This window comes from Pyrus communis, chromosome 8 (assembly GCF_963583255.1).
Source record: "Pyrus communis chromosome 8, drPyrComm1.1, whole genome shotgun sequence".
Lineage (NCBI taxonomy): Eukaryota > Viridiplantae > Streptophyta > Magnoliopsida > Rosales > Rosaceae > Pyrus > Pyrus communis.
This window is the reverse complement of record NC_084810.1, coordinates 10795339-10812256: the sequence shown is the minus strand read 5'-3', so window position 1 is coordinate 10812256 and position 16918 is coordinate 10795339. Positions and strand designations below refer to the sequence as shown.

Here is a 16918-nt window from a genome sequence, read left to right as displayed (position 1 = left end):
TTTCAAGAAGGTGTCCATAATATAATATACGGAGAGATATAACTTCGGTTATTTCTTAGGTTACGTGTAGTAAGATCATCTAGAAGGTTAGGATGCTTATTGAATTTTGCAAGATATCAACGAGGCTGACTTCCCTGTTCCAGATTACCTACGAAATGAGACTTGTAATTTAGAAGCGTCCAAAGAGGAAGAAACTAGCTTTAGTGGTGATCGGCCATCATGTCATTCTATGCACCCTTCAACTACTACTAAGGGGAAAGTCGTTGCCAAATAAGATCGCTAATAATTGGTAGTTATGTTAATTGCCAGAATAGGAGCATGTCCCTTCCAAGATTCGAACATTTTTGGCCCAATCATGGGACTTAGGGCATTCTTCTTTTGTTGCACTATGCTTATGAATGCATGATCTTTTGAAACTAGTTTATCCTTTCGCTTGCTTACCCAAGCGACTAAGTGGTTGGAACTTTCCACCTTTTGCTCTAACATTATAGAATATAGTTTAAACCGACAATTTTTTTCGCAATCAGCTAACTTCAAAGTAATGAATAAGAAGTGAAACACATGTAAGCTTGTCAGATAGGGACAGAGCTCAAAGCCCCCATCTGGAAATGTTGATTTAGAAAAACATTACCTCCTAAACTTAGTGCTCATAAAGATTTCCATCACGATACTGACTTACTTCTGTACTAGGTATTAAACCCATAAAAAATTATTTGTTCAACACTTACCTTAATGCATTGATCGGGTTGAGGATGGGAAAGTATCGTTTTATGTCTGGAAGCCCTTATATTGTCTTTGTCTGTTCTTCTTACCCCTATTTTAGGGTTGAGGGTCATGTTATTTACAACATGACGCTAAGGAAGGATTTCTTCCTCAATTTGAATTGCATGTCCGCCTTTAGTGAATCTAATTGACCTAGCTTAAGGAATTTTTTGCATATCAGAGCTTATTTGAAATAAAATTCCTCTTAGGGATTACCTGGTTTGGATGCCCCATTTAGATTTACTTAATGTATGGTGTCGCAAAACATACTTAACTGTTGATCCGGGATGCAAGTAGTTGTACTCAGGGTCAGAGTTCAGAGCCACCTTTTGTTGATTCCTAGATTGCCATTTCAACTATTCCCTCGTATGGTGTAGAGCCCAGGTTTGAATGTTATAACCTACAACCTTTTTGGTTGTATAATATTTCTAGAGGCTGCATGGTGCATTGGACTTCCTGATCAGGGGCCATGTCCTTGTGTTCGTAGCCTATCAATCATAATCACACTTATTACGGCTCAAGCTACTAATCGAATAATATAAATGACTAAAAGAGACTCCTTTGACATTATTACTTTGAATTTTTAAATTTGTGATTGCATGAAGTTTCAAAGTTGTGCATTGCTCAAGTGTTTAAGGTATTCCACGTGTCATTGAAAAGAAGAGAAAGAAGAAACATATATTGATCATAAGATAAACAAACTCCAAAATTTCTTTACTGATAAAGGAAATAAGGTTGTTAATAAGAGGGTGTGATTGAATCTGAGAAGGATTGCCTACATATCTCCGAGAAGGAGAATCAAATCAATGGTGTAGTTTAAAAAAAAAAAAAATGATATAACATAAGAATTACATCAGGAATCATCTTTAACAAACAACCTATGGTAGGTTGTTAAAGAGGTGAGTTCTCTATGGACTTATCTTTATACAGACGGCAGCGTTGCAGTTGAGTCCAGAATAAATGACCTACATATTCTCGAGAAGAGAATCAAATCACGTGTAGTTCAGATTGTGCTTCTCTAATTAATCTAGAGGTGTTTGTGGCAGGTTCATCTCAGAGTGATGGAGACTCCTCTTTTCAATATCATTCTACCAGATTCTCTGCCTTCTCAGACCCTTCACCTTCCATTAATACAATTGGTGTTGAGGGTAGGTTTCTTCGTTGAACATCGATCTTCATTGTTAGTACATTTATCGAACTTATCTTTGTCATTTGGTTTGGTTGAATCCTCTTTTCTTACTTTGCACCCGATGAATTCCCAGCAATGTCTCTGATCCAACAATTTCTCAATCTGGTCCCTCATAGTGTGGCAATTCCCGGTAGCATCGTCTGTACTTTGGCGGAAATAGCAATATTCATTCGGATTCTTTTTAGCTAGGTGTTTGGGAAGTGATTTTGGACGCCAGAGGTAAGGTTTGTCCTTAATATTGTTGAGGATGTTGTTGATAGTAGTGTTCAAAGAAAATTATTGGTTTGGATGAAGCTTGCCTATCTCGGAGGCCCCTTCTTTTTGCATGACATTGACAAGAAGGGGCTCGACCACTCATCTTTAGATTTGTCTTTATAGCATTGTCTTGATCAATAACAGCTTTTTAGGTTTTATCATCCTAGTCATTGAGGCCATTCGCCACGTCGAAGCACTCCGCCAGAGAAGAGTAGTTGTACTTTTTTTTGTTCGCCTTCTAGGAGAGAGGCGAGTAAACATAAAAACCTTGTTTGAAAGCCATAGTGGCCAGCCTATCGTTTGGTTTCTCTACCTCAGCCAGTTCCGCATGAAGAACTTTAGGTAGGCCCTAAAACTTTCAGCCTTAGACTAAGGAGTCATTCTAAACATGGTCTTATGACGTTTGAAGGTGTTATGGTAGACTGAGTAAGTGTTGGTGAAAAGGTCAGCCAGGATCTTAAAGCAATTAATGGATCTACCTAGCAACTTCGAGAACCATCTCATTCCAGATCCTTCTAGCGTGGATAGGAACATCTTGTATGTTGGAACCAAATTCATCCACCATCGTATGCAGAGGAAGTGCATAAACTTGAGCAACCTGTAAAACAATAAACAACTGTGAGCAAGCCTAGGGCCAAGGGGAAGGGGATGTGTTGGCCAAAGGCTTTTCGATGGTCAAGTTAGTGAACTATTTTAGACTCAAGCAATGGCAAGACAATTCAAGTATAAAGATTGCGTTAACTGAGATGAACCATAGATGGGTGTATTTATACAGTTGGGAGAGAGATATTCTTACAATAGAATGCTCACTCTAAGTTGGAGAATCCTAGAGGATGTCTAGATTTTTTAGCAATGAAGCTAAGCTGCTCTGGATTCAAATGTGTAATCTTAGGTACCGTGCCATAAAGTTTACAATGATGAGGCTTTTGTATTTGTTGCATGTGATATTATGTACTGATGTTACCCGTCGAATTTGCTGATTCCAAAGTGAGTCGGTCCGTATTCAACAGCTAGATGGGTTTACTGTATGACGTAGATTAAACCCAGAACCTTTTCTCTCGTTTCACCAAGAACCCTCAAACCACTTAAAAAGGCTCAAACTTCATAGAATAATTAAAAAAATTCCCCAAATCCTTTCGTTTTTCTTTTAGTCGAGCCTTCAAGCAAAAACACCAAGTCACCCAAAATTTCACCCTACAACTATCTGTTGACGAGGGTTCACAGCTAAGAAGAAGGCCAAACCTTTATCGAGGATTGCCTGGACCTCTTAGGTCCCTACAAAGTCTGGTGAGAAACAAACTAAAGCTTTTGGGGTTAATATCCTTAGCTAGGGTTCTTTGTTTTTTTGAGTTTTCCAGGTTTAAAATTTGTCTAAAGAGAAGTTAGAGATAGAAAGAGCATTTATGCTTCTACCTTCTTCCTCCTCCTCATTTATGGAACTCTAGTTGCAAAACCAAGTTTTTACATTAAACACCCAATCAATTAATATTAGGGTTTCATTGTTTTAAGGTTTTGCATTAAGTTCTTGGTCTGGTTTTAAGATTTAAATTCGTTTTCAGACCAAGCTTTTGGATTCAAATTAGATTATTCCTTCAACTGTTTAATTGGAGAATCTGATTGATCATTTGAATCCAGATTTTATATGCATATCATAACAGCATACCATATCATTGATTTGAGTTGATCTCCGTGCCACAAGTTGAAGAGCTCAGGAGTAGCTGCCACTTCGTGAAGACCGAAGGAGTTCATCTCATGTAAGACAATGTTATACAAAGGTAAAGCTGCTTCGTAGATAGGGATCTAGGAATTGAGCTTGTATGGTCTTCGTATGAATTTTGTTTACACTAGTGGATTGGACTTAATGGAGAGCCCCCAGTTTTTTAACCTAGAGGTGGGTTTTTCTAGCCAAAAATATTTTGTGTTCAAAGTTATTTATTTGTGTTACACATCTCACATACACATAAATGGTAAATATATCTCTTGAACATTTAAATGGTGATTGAATTCTTAATTTATTAACTACAAATTTATCTTAGTTGACTAGTGGGCTTGACTAGTCAGTCCAGCAAATTATAATTTTTATGTATAGGATATTCCACCTAGTACCAATTTCACCTCTCAATCCTTCAATCGAGAAAACGGAAACGATTGAACAACTACTTCTCACGATCATCTATTGCAATGTCTCAACCTCAGTTGCCGATCATGGATACTACGCCTAAAGTTCTTGGGGAAGAGGAAGAAATCCCACTAAGAAGGAATATATATATATATATATATATAGCTTCTTCAACACCTACAAGGCTCGGAACGCTTGCCCCACTATCCTTAGTTAGCGAACCACTAACTTTGTCCCTCCTGCTTTTAGGGTAGGCGTCCTAACAACCACTCAAGCCTAAGCTCAAACTCTCATCTCCGACACTTTCACCAGTTCTTCAACCACGATTAAGCAGAATTCCAACTTCTCCTCTTGTGCCATCCTATGTCTCTGTTCTTCCATTTGCAAGACTTGTAAAGGCACTCCCCAGTAGCAGTAATCTTCTGCCCGTAACTTCAACCAGGTCTCAAGGAACAGGGCGACCTCATCTTGTGATTAGGCCTTCAGTTGGTCATGTCACCCTTCTAATGGATGCCAGCGGACTTCGGAGTGTGGACTATGTTTGGCCTCTCTTGGGCGCCATAATTGCCTCTGCATACTATAAAGAAGTATGCACATCTCATGATGAGGTCTTGATGCATTGTTATGAAGCTATTACAAGGTAATATGTTATTCCATTTTCTCCTTAATGTAAGTATATTTTAGCATCGTTATTCTTTTTTCTAATTTCTGTTTGTTAGGCCAATGTATGGACAAAGATGGCCTTATTCCGCCAAATGGGGCGGGTTTAAGAACTTGAGCGAACATCCTCACTAGAGACAGATGCTACATTGGAGTTAGAGTGGTGACTGTTGATCCAATCGGAGAAGCTTAGAAGGATTCAAGCTGAACAACAACCTTTGAAGGATGCCCATGAGGTGAAAATACATAAATACATCAATGCAACTATGTTTGAGGAGATGAAGGCTAATGATTACTAGAAAGACCTTGTGAAGGCGAGGGAAGAGTTGATGTTAGAGAGTCGAGCCAAAGCTAAAGCAGATCAGGCCTCTACAGATCCGAAAGATGAGCACATACTATATTCGAAATGAAGCGCTTAGGCGGCGGACCATGCCGCTCTAGAATTAAAAGTAGAACAGCTTCACCAAGAGGTTGATCAAAGGGAAAATACCCACATTGTGGACCTTCAACAACTCATTGATGTGCACAAATAAGAAATGTCAGCCTTTTGGGATACCTACAAAAAGGTAGTCATAGAAGAGTACATCGAATGATACAACCTAAGGTACCTCACGGGTTATGCTTGACAAGACCACATAGTGATTAAGATGTTTATAAGATCATAGAGGAGATCAAACACTTGGACTTTCCTATTCTAGAGCATTTATTAAATGAGATTTCAGATTTGGAGGTAGAGCAAGAGGAAGAGTCCAACTCTAATGATGACCCAACGCTAGATATATCTGTAGAGCCTTCAAGTTCCGCCAAGAGGAAAGAAGTTGCAAAAGGATATTATTATTAGTGTTTCCTAGCTAGGACGGGGGCTTGTCCCTTCCATGATCCAAACTTGCCTTTTCACAGTAATATAATTATTGTTCCTTCTTTGTTCATGGAGAAATCTTAATTCGATAAACCTTTCTAAAGTAAACACACATTTTCAGAGAAATAAGTGATTGAGAGAAATATAAGTAAGTTGTGGGCCCAGGATAAAGCTCAAAAGCCTTATTGGTAATGCATATCTGGAACAACATTACCTCCCAAACTTAGCATTCATTAAGCTTTTCATTATGATATCTGGTGTACCACCTTACCTTAGTATTAAGAACTAAACATTAAACTCATAAGAAATCTTTTGCTCTGTACTTATTAAAACGCATTTATCGGACTAAGAATTTCGAATCTTACCTGAAGAAAACTTGTGAAAATGAATTAATCTTCTTACCCTGCCCCAACTCTTAGCCCAAGGATTTCAATAAAGAAAGGTTTCTTTGCTAGCCTGAATTGTGTGTTGATCTCTAGTGAATCTTAAACAAAAGTTCTTTAGAGACATGGTTATTGACATGTGGGTTGAAAACACTTTTTCAATCCTTTTGTCAAACCATTGCATCGGACCTAAGCATTTCTGATCAGACTACCTTGATTGGTTAGAAGTAGTCTTACTCTGGGTGGGACTTCAAAGCCACCTATGGATAATTTTTGGTTCGCCCTTTTCGACTAATCTTTTGAATGGCGTAGATCCCAGGTTTGAATGTTATAACCCATAACTTTGCTAGTTATATAACCTTTCCGAAGGCTAGATGATGTATTAAACTTCTTGGTCAGGGTGCTATGTGCCTATGCCCGTGGCCAACTAATCATAACTGTGCTTATTACGGCTTGAATATCCTAAACTACTAACTGCTTTCATACAAGATGTAAGAGAGACTCCTCTGATAGTGTTACTTTGAATTTTAGACTTGTTTTCATGCGAAGTTTTTAAAGTTTATGCTTTGTTTTGAAGTGAGTAAAGTATTCCTTACATCACCACAAAGAGAAAAAAAGAGTAAATATTGAAACGAAGGCAAATAAAGCTTTATCCTATAAGTTTTGAAGTTTCTACAATCTAGGGATAGGCGTTGCTACAAGTAATCACAACTCCTAAAAGGATTCAATATCTACTTTCTAGATATTCTCTAAGATTCTCTAGGCTTGGAACGATGATTTTATCCTAAAAAGGTGTCTCTCCCACGACTTTCTACAACTTGCCATTATGATTAAGTGGTGAGGCAAAAGGTCATCAGTCGAGGAATCTTGCCTATGTTGTATAACCATTCTCAGTCGAGAATGGCGTTGTAGGGGATGAGTAGTCCATGACATGGAAGTTTATAAGATGTTTAGACTGTTTCACTCGTACTGCAAGGTTTATTGTTCCCAAGGTATAAAGTGAATCTTCATCAAAAGTTTGGATTGTAGATCTTTTGTTGTTGACCTTATTAAGGATGCCCATCTTTTCGGCCACAACCCTAAAAATGATGTTACTTTATGCTTTATTATATATCAAAACTCAGCCTACCATGGAGTCAAAGATCTGCAACTTAACAACAAGAGCACCGTCGAAGGAGGGTAGGTAGCTTCTAGTCTTACAATGGAGATCAGGGTCTTCTACATGTCATCTTCTTTCCCTTCCGTGCCTTTTGAAAGCGTCCATGATTTCCATCTGTGCATTTGACCTTGGGAAACAGTTTTCTTCTCGAACATCAGATCAGGAGTAGACCTTGAGTTCTCTGTGGCTTCCTACGTCGTGTTTTGGAGCATGTTCTTGGGTCAACATGCATGGACCTTGACCAGCCATTCTTGGTAGTACTTGGATAGCCGGGTTTTTGAAACGGATGATGGTATCTTATATATTTTTCATCCATTCTTCTAGCCTTAAGAGTTTTGCCCACTCTTTGGATCGTAAACGTTTTCAAAGATCCTTTACCGACACACGTATTTTTAACACATCATCCCATACTTGATCCATGAAAGAGCTGTCTTTTTTATTCGGGCCGAGGGCTCGACCATATGGTGATTGTCTGGAAAAGGTTTTCATAAGGGTAGAGTGATTTAGTTGAGAGGAATAAGAGTTTACTGTCAATGAAAGCACCAATTATTGGAACCAAATTCAGGCACCACAGTATGTGGAAGAAATGCATAACGTGATAATCCTTATCAAAATCTCTGTGAAATGATTTGAATCAAAGCTAAGAGAACTTTTTAGGTGGTTGTATAGACTCATTTGTAAGGGAGAGAGGGCTCTTAACCCAAACTGTTAACTTGTTAGAGATATGGGGATGATCTTTTCTGGTTATGCCCCTACGATTCTCTTTATCCAAAGGACGTCGTCGTTCTTATTCTTCAAATGACTTAGATTTGTTGAACCTCAAACAGCGGGGTCTTACTCTAGATGCCTCTGTAACATTCAGGGACCAGAGTCTTATGGGGATCAAAGCTTACGTGCAGAGTCGACGTTATCAAAGCACACGGTATTAACGGTTAGGATAAGAGTTTTTTATATAATCGCAAGGAGGGAAATTCTTCTTTCATTAGTTGCACACTTTGAAAAGGCACCCAGGCCCACTGTTTTCCCAACACTTTCAACAAACTTGGCATAACCAGATAAATCTTTAAGCAATTCAACATTAAACAGCAAGAGAATCTCAGAAAACTTTTCGGGTACAACTGCCCTTGGAAACAGTTTCCTCATTCTAGGCAAGCAGTTCAACTGCGTAACAGAAGAATGAATAGACTTCGCTGTCTCTTTAGCAGCTGAGTCTACCTTCCCACTCATCACAGTGGTAAGCCTCTCGCAAGCTTATACAGACATAGCTCCAGATAAACGCTTCACTCGATCTCCAAACCCATGCGCATAGGCAACATAAAACTCTTATGTTAAACGATATTCTCAGCAATGTATTTAGCTTTCTTTGGAGTAGCGGACTTCATTGGCTTAAGCTCAGCGACTTGTTTCTTTTCATTTAGGGAAGATAGATTGATGACAAGTTTCTTGGGAGTGGCAAAACTCCTGTGGGCAACAGAATAATTCATTGGCTTTTTATTAACTGATGACTCGCATGCAGGTACCGAAGCTCTTTTCCTACCACTCTCATTAGCAAGTAACAGTGGGCTTGACAAAAGCGATCAGGCGAGCATATGCATTCTCTTTGATCCGCTTAATCTCCTCCTTAGGACATGGTCCATCTTTCACATGTGAAAATGACTAAGCACCTAGCACCATTCGTGGTACTCAGCTAGAATACCCATGGCGACATGCAGTTTCTTCAAGTCAGGTTTAGTCTTTGGAGTTGGGCCAAACTCTAAACCTAGACAAAAGAAGAAGATATTTAGTAACCCAAAGTCAAGAGCAGCTCACTAGAAATTTCAAGCAAATAAAGGAGAAAGCTATTCACTTACCAACTATAAACTTTATCAGGCGCTCGACTTAGATGATGAGTCAGATTTATATTCTAATAACTTCCAGTGTGTCATTGGCCTATTCATGATCACCCCTGCTTGAAGAATCGAAGAGCTTATGGCACGTATACCTCAACTACCCTAGCCTATCTTTGTGACCAATCTAAAAAAAAGTACTAGAATTCATTAATGGTCAGGTGCATATCGAAGAATTTTCTTAGGTTATAAAATCCTACAATCGCACAGATTGCATTAAGCAAATTACCTTTTAGAAGAAGCGTGACATGGGAAAGGTGAATCCCAGCATGTAGTATTACAAATGAAATCTGATCAATCTATTCCTTATTTAAGCAGCTTTAGTGCATGATTCATGGATACTTCTGTCTTTCACCCACCTCACATGAACCCCGAAAGGGATTGCATGCATGTATTTCTTTAGAAATCCTAGAACAATTCCTTATGGCCAATCTTGGCTTTCGAAACTTTGAAGTATCCCACTTTTCCCGAAAACTTGCTTTGATGATACTTAAATTGAGGATACTTATCACTTTTGTGCCCTATAGCTCAAGCAGTTACAGTAGCAGAAGGAAGAAGAAAGAAGAAGAGGCATTAGGTTGTAGCCGAATGCCCCATGGCTCAAGCAGTTGCAGTAGCAGCCACGGAGGCCCATGACCCGTGCTCTCTCCTCTAAGCAGACCGGCCCCAAGGCCACGCGCTAGGCCTAACCCAGCGCTTTAGCCTTATCTTTCTCACTTGCGAGCTGCCCAGTGAGGCAGTTCCAGTGGCCTAACTCTCTCCCCAGCAACCTAGCATGCGCTAGCCATCTTTAGCAACTCTAGCCACCCACGTAGCTCTATTCTCGGCTTTGGCCAAGCCCCGCAAACCTCCAGGTAACCTCTACAACCATGTCAACCACATATGCCACTGCTCACCAATCCTAAGCTACCCCGTGGCAGTGATGGGAAGGAAAGGAAATTTGTCTTACCTCTTGGTATGATAGCTACAACAATGAAGAAGGCAATGACGATCAACTCTTCATAGGGCAAGCAAAGAAGAAAAATGGGGGAGAGGAACAATTTCCTCCAGTTTTCTCTTCTTTTTGTTTGGAAAATAACTATTCTCTAGCCTTATTTAATCCTCTATTTATGGTAGAGTTAAATAAATTCTAGAAGTAGTTGAAACTCATAATCTAAAGAAAATCAAAAAACAAATTTTGGCTAGCCCACTCAGCTTGGGATTTCTACACCTCTTGCACCTTTCTACATGTAGCACAACATGTGTGGGGCATTTGTGGAGAAAAAAAAAATCTAAAAAATCCTAGAGCTAACATGTGAAATTTTATTTGCAACTGACAAAGATGCTCTTATTAAATTGACGAGACCCACATTTATATTCCACCTGCAGTTCAACATTATTGAAGACCTGAACTACTGACTTCAATCTCTCCAAGCTTCGCTGCCCATGGCAAGAAGATAAGACAAGGGAATAAAAGATGGGATTAATAACTAATCCCTATCATTAAGTTTCCTTTGTTGAATACCAACTCAATCAAGTAAGGAATCACAGTCATATCCAATCAGGGAAACTACACGATAATCCCCCAATATTTTATTTAATTAATAATATCTTTAGGATAATTTTTTCCTCTCTAACTGATAACGCACCTTGGCCAACTAGATGATGACACATGGCGCGAGATCTTTCTCCCATAGCCAACCACATCTCCCTATAAATAACCTATTCTACACCAAATTTTGGTAAGCTTTCGCTACGCAATTAAGCCCTAAACTCTCTCTCTTTCTAGAGAAACTAACTTATGCATCGGATATCCATTGGCCAAACCACCCCCTCCTTGCCCCACTTCTTGGGCGCATGGCTTTGGTCTTTAATTAAAAGTGGGTAATTATTTTGTCAAGACTAAAAATTGCATTTTTTTTGCTAGGACAAGTGTACATGCTTTTTTTTATTTAAGTTCATTAAAGAAAAATGTCGTAACAATTTTTTATGAAATATTTACTTGATATAATTAAAAAAAATAAAAGTGAAAAAGAGGGAACATAAGTAAATTATCTTCATCAAATGTGTAGTGCAACCTACTTATCTCCCTTTGATAACAAAACTCCACCTACCATTATTCTTTTTGTACATCTCATAATAACTACAGTTGACATACATACCAACTAATTATTATTATTAACCTTGATGCATCTCTCCTTACATTTTATGTAGCTATTCACATCTTCCTTCACAAAATATCACACTATTTGAAGCATCTCAGCGCCATGAAAAAAGCAGATACATACAAGACTCTTCCTTACCACTTTATATATACTCAAGTGTGACCTTTATTTCAGGCCACTGTCCCACTTCATCTAAGCTACCTTGCCTTCTTATACCATGTGGTAATATGAAAGTAGAATAAACACTGCTGTGGTACTTCTGCAGTCTATGACTAGGAATAATTTTCTATTAACCTTCAGGAATAAAAGGAGATTCTCAAATTAAAAAAAAAAGGACAAAAAATAAAGATTATGTGAAGAAAATTAAAAAGAAAAGGGAAAAAAAGATGTTGGAATATTTGAAGGCAATTACTCAACTTTGGTAGTCAAGAAAAGGAAAGGAGGAAGATGAAACATCTTTCATCAAATCCTCCAAGTCCCAGTCCCCCCTTGTTAACTCTTCCTGATCATCGTCAAAGTAATTCCCAACCCCAATTATGCTCTCACCTTTAATATTTTTATTAGTTTTATTGTAGGTGAGGATGCTATTTATATTATTGTAGTAATTATTATTATTATTACTATCCCCATAGGTGGTTTCAGTTTTAATATTTTGGTCTTCAATGCTCACACTCTCAAGGGGAGGGACAAATATCTCTCCTTCTACCCCAATATCAACATCCCCACTCCCAAACCCTCCGTTTCCTCCAAAATCATAACAATCACCACCACCACCGACTCCAATCTCCCTTTGTGTTATGCATGGGTTGGCGTTGTAGTATCCACCTGCACCAGACAAGGTTAGGCCGCCCTGATCAATATCGAGCACAGGAAATGGATCGAACATGTGGCTGAGGACCGCAGATTGCATGAATGACGGTGTTGAGTCCCTGTAAATTGACACCATGCCATGTTCTTGGCTGGGAATAATGAACCTACCGGCTGCCACCACACGATGATCTTTAGCCTCTGGGGATGAGTCGCTTGTGTTTGGTGAGCCATTGGAGGATGACAAATTCTTTAACCTTTTCTTTATTGTTGAATTCCAGAAATTCTTTATTTCATTGTCAGTTCTTCCTGGCAGCTGGGCTGCAATTTGAGACCACCTACACGTATATAAAAACAAATAAGTTAAAAAAAAAAAAAGTCATATATTATCAACCACTTAAAAGAGTTGGTTTTAACAAGAGTGTTTCATTCTTGACCAACAAGAAAATATTGAAGTGTTTGATTTCTTTTTTCCCCAACAACTAGTGTTTGATGAGTTTTTTTTTTTTTTTTTTTTTTTTTTTTTGAGTGAAACGATAGAGTTAGTAAGTTAAATGTTAGATTAGCCATTGACGAGGTTCGAACCACGCCGTCATGCAAGGGCACAACACCTATCCATCACTATGGTAAAGGGCTACTTGCAGTGTTTGATGAGTTATATATGTGTGTGTGTGTGTGTATTGTATATATAAAATATTATGTCTATTATTTAGCGTCTTATATGCGTTTCCTTAATGCATGACTTGCATGCCTTCCTAAATTAAAACACATAAATATTTTGAGTGTCTTCGACTCGAAAGGTAGAGATGTAGACATCATATTGCGGTATCAGTTTCTTTAGTGTACTGTAGCTTTTGGCAGCCAAAGCCCTAGGAAACATATAAGAAAACCAAGTGAATTATACATTTTACAATTTATGTTCCCTTTACACTAGACAATACTCTAGTATCAGTCGTTGTCTTATGTTTTTTGGGTATTGATGGTTAATTTGCATGTAAGCTTATATAGGATTTGGACCGAATAACTTTACCTTTATTTTTTTTTTTAAACAAAAATTATACATTTTAATACAAGTGAGTCTTGCATATATTAAAATTTGTAGCGCAAATAGCATTATTCTTAAAACAATAGGGGAAGCATTATTCTAAGAACAACAAGGGAATAGCAAGTAATGGATTGTCCTAATAAATAGAGTATTTATTTTCAAGCCAATGCGTTTTAAGTTCAAACCCTCCTCCTTAGAGTTTAGATGAATTTATATACGTAGTTTTTAACCCATTTTCACTTTCATATATACCAAAAATTTAATGAGTTTCAATATTTGCGATATTATAGTCAATATTGGCATACTAATCCCAAAATAATAAATAAATAAAACTCAACCAACTTGTTATTTATGCATTTGACCTGTATTATGACAAAGGATAAATTATTTTTCTATATGGGTTGATGCAAACATATCCAACACAGTATCTATACATTTATCAAAGGTTACTCTTATCACATTTTTCATACCATATTTTGTACCATATTTCTAATAGAGATAAAATTCACATGTGTTAGTGGATCATACCTCTATTAGAGAGGTTGTATAAATGTGGTAAGTGTTGCATTACTTTATATTTATACACGTGTCGTGCAAAAATACTTTAATTTGTTTACAATAAAATATATTTATAGTGTATACATATATTATATTTTGAGCACCCCTGGTAAGTGAATTAACACATTAATGATATCTTGAAATTTAGTGGTATTTCTTTTCATTGATAGAAGAAAATTATATTCGTTTAAACAAAAGGTCATAGTAGATGACATGTATAGTATGCTATTTAATATACAATTTTTAACTTTTATTTTACTTTTTCTAAAAACTTAAAAACTTATACGGTAATTGTTTTGGTGTTCAGTTTTTTTTTTTTTTTTTTAAATGAAATATGAAAACTAAAAATTGAATTCTTCTTTTGTCAGTTTTACTTGACTTTGTTTTCCAAGAAAATGAAAGCTAAAAAAAATAAATTGTCTTAATTTAAATTTTCAGTTTTTATTCTTTTATTAACTGAAACAGTTATCAAATAAGTTTTTCGTTTTCAAAAAATTAAAACTTAAAACTAGTAATTAAGAAATGCGTATCAAATGGTTTGAGACACGTGGTCAGAATTGCTCTATCATGTTAAATCTGGGGTCTATCCATATCAAACCTAATTGTCAAATCGCCAATAAAGAGTGTAGAGACCCCAAAATTTCAATGACTTATAATGGGGATTGTATATTCTCAACAACTATTCCATTCTAAAATCCTCTTATAAACTTTGTCACATCAGTCTTCTCATTTATTTGACATCCATAATTTTTTTCTTCTTAGAATTTACTCTTCCGCACCAAAGCTTTAATAGAAGAGAATGCCAGCTTATCCTGTATCATGTGCGTATCATTGGGAAAATATATAGCTAATTAGTAACTTCTTGTGCATCTGAATTTACTAATCACAACAGCATGCGGATGCAAAACATTCCGAAGAATCAACGATACGTTTATGGAAAGTGACACCAACAAAAACTAGAAGAGCTTTCGCATGAATATACAAAAATCAAACGTGTATTTAGTAAAAAGTGTGAATTGATAAACAACCTGTTTCCAAGGAGAGAATGCAAATGGATAATGAGCTCTTCTTCTTGGGGCGAAAAGGCACCTCGCTTAAGGTCAGGCCTCAAGTAATTGATCCAGCGCAATCTGCAACTCTTGCCGCACCTCTGCAGGCCAGCATTTCTTGCCACATCGCTCCAACAACCTTGGCCATTGTTGATCATATACCTCATCAGCTTGTCGTCCTCTTCCGGCGACCACAAACCCTTTCGGACCTTACTGTTGGAGTTGTTCTCTTTGTTGTTCTTGCCTGCTGCTGCAGAAGAGGGCTCTGGCTTCCTCATTGTGATGAGAGAGCGATGGGTGAAAGGAGATGGCTTATCAAGAATTAATGTTTTGGATGTCTTATTCTCTCCCAACTAGTTTGATGTAAATATGTGATGACTTTATAGAGAAAAAGAGAGACACAAGGCTTCATATGGTGGGAATGATGATGATAATGATGATGGTGATGGTTGTGGGGTTTGCTTACAATATAGGGAAGAGAGAGAGAGAGAGAGAGAGAGAGAGAGAGAGAGAGAGAGAGAGAGAGAGAGAGAGAGAGAGAGAGAGAGAGAGAGTTGGTTGATGTGTCTGGGTAGAAAACGGTTTGGACAGGGACCTGGCTGTATGAGAGAGAAAGAGAGAGGTGGGATCCTCTTGTCTTTGACTCCATGACCTTTGTCTCTTTTCTATACCTATTTCCTTCATTTGCAAGGTAATCATCATATTATATAATAAAAGCATCAAATAAAATATATGTGTACATATGAAGTATTTTGTGTGTGTTTTTTCTTTTTGGAACCAAGCCAACATATAAATTTGCTTCCACTTCACATAATGTCTCTCTCTCTACACGTATTGTTGAAGATAAAGAATAAAATAATCAAGAATAATCCATTTCAGCTTCAATGCTGATTAGCCAAGAGATCCACATCCCATGTTTAAGCTTCATATGTAGATGAATTTAGAAAAAGTAAAAAAGACTCCATCTTGTAGCAATTTATCCTTATATTATTCTCATATGAGAAAGGTGACAAAATAAGTGATTTGGAGCTTTGGAGCTTTCACTATCAATCTATGCAATACTAAAACGGTTAAAACAAACTAATATATTATATATATAGCATGCAGCATAGTACGTATTCAATTAGGGCTCCGTTAAATTCAATATATGCATGTGTGCCGGTGTATTTATTTTCATCATGCATGTGTATTTTAAATTACGGTTCCGTTGGAATGCATGCTGCTCGATGATTAGGGTTTAGGGTTAATCGATTAAATTCTAATAAGGTTCTGATTACGGTTTACTTTAAGACTTGGATTTTGAGACTTCATAAATCAAGATAATTACAATTTTAAATCTAAGCTTCTGATTTTGCCGTAAAGGTAACCAACCTTGTCGAAAAAATTTAACCAAAAGTTGGTGTCTGTCGACTTCCTGGTGACAAGTAACACGGCCTATGTTTGTACACGGACGTCGAGCACTACTCAACGCCAAAACGTACATGCATGTTTAGGGCGAATTCTAATGCCTAAAAATGATAATTTTTTGAGTGATTAAACGGCGTCAATAATTAGTAGAAATTTTTGTGGCGACTACAAGAGATAATTTATACTCACACAAGCACTTACTTATATGATAATATATTGTTTCCAGACAGCCTATCAGAATATATTGTCAATACTTTAGGTTTGTGCCACAACAGAAAAATTGAGCTTAGGCGACGACAGGGGAATCGTGACTTACTTGAACATGCTTATACAACCAATACATATACACATACAAACCATATATTAAATAGGTTCTGGATTGATGATCTAAAAAGATCATTAAATGGAGCTACGATCTATCGACAATCAGTTGAGCATTCACTCTCGATTGTTCTGTTAAACAAGAGTCTAACATATGTTAAACTTACTATTGTATTCTGACTTTTAATGATAATATTCTTATCTCTTGTATCTGATATAGATGGAGACTTGAAATCCCAGTAGGACTCTTGATCAATCTTATGTAACTATTTATACAGAGGAATGAAGCAATGAAAATCAATGCTTTAAGAAATA

At 37.2% G+C, this 16918-nt stretch overlaps 1 protein-coding gene across 1 annotated transcript; it reads right to left on the bottom strand.

Moving 5' to 3' along the window:
- Positions 1-11678: 11678 nt before the first annotated feature.
- LOC137741506 (transcription factor MYB46-like) lies at positions 11679-15153 on the bottom strand. The gene is made up of 2 exons (XM_068481212.1): positions 14855-15153; positions 11679-12561 (listed from the first exon to the last, which is right to left on the bottom strand). Exons 1-2 carry the CDS (start codon positions 15151-15153, stop codon positions 11829-11831), a joined length of 1032 nt encoding a protein of 343 aa, XP_068337313.1. The 3' UTR covers positions 11679-11828.
- Between the last annotated feature and the right edge of the window lie 1765 nt (positions 15154-16918).

Coding starts and splice junctions, on each gene's coding strand:
- LOC137741506 (XM_068481212.1), bottom strand. CDS start 15,153: ATGAGGAAGCCAGAGCCCTCTTCTGCAGCAGCAGGCAAGAACAACAAA. Junction 12,562..14,854: donor CATTCTCTCCTTGGAAACAG/GTTGTTTATCAA, acceptor ATATACGTGTAG/GTGGTCTCAAATTGCAGCCC.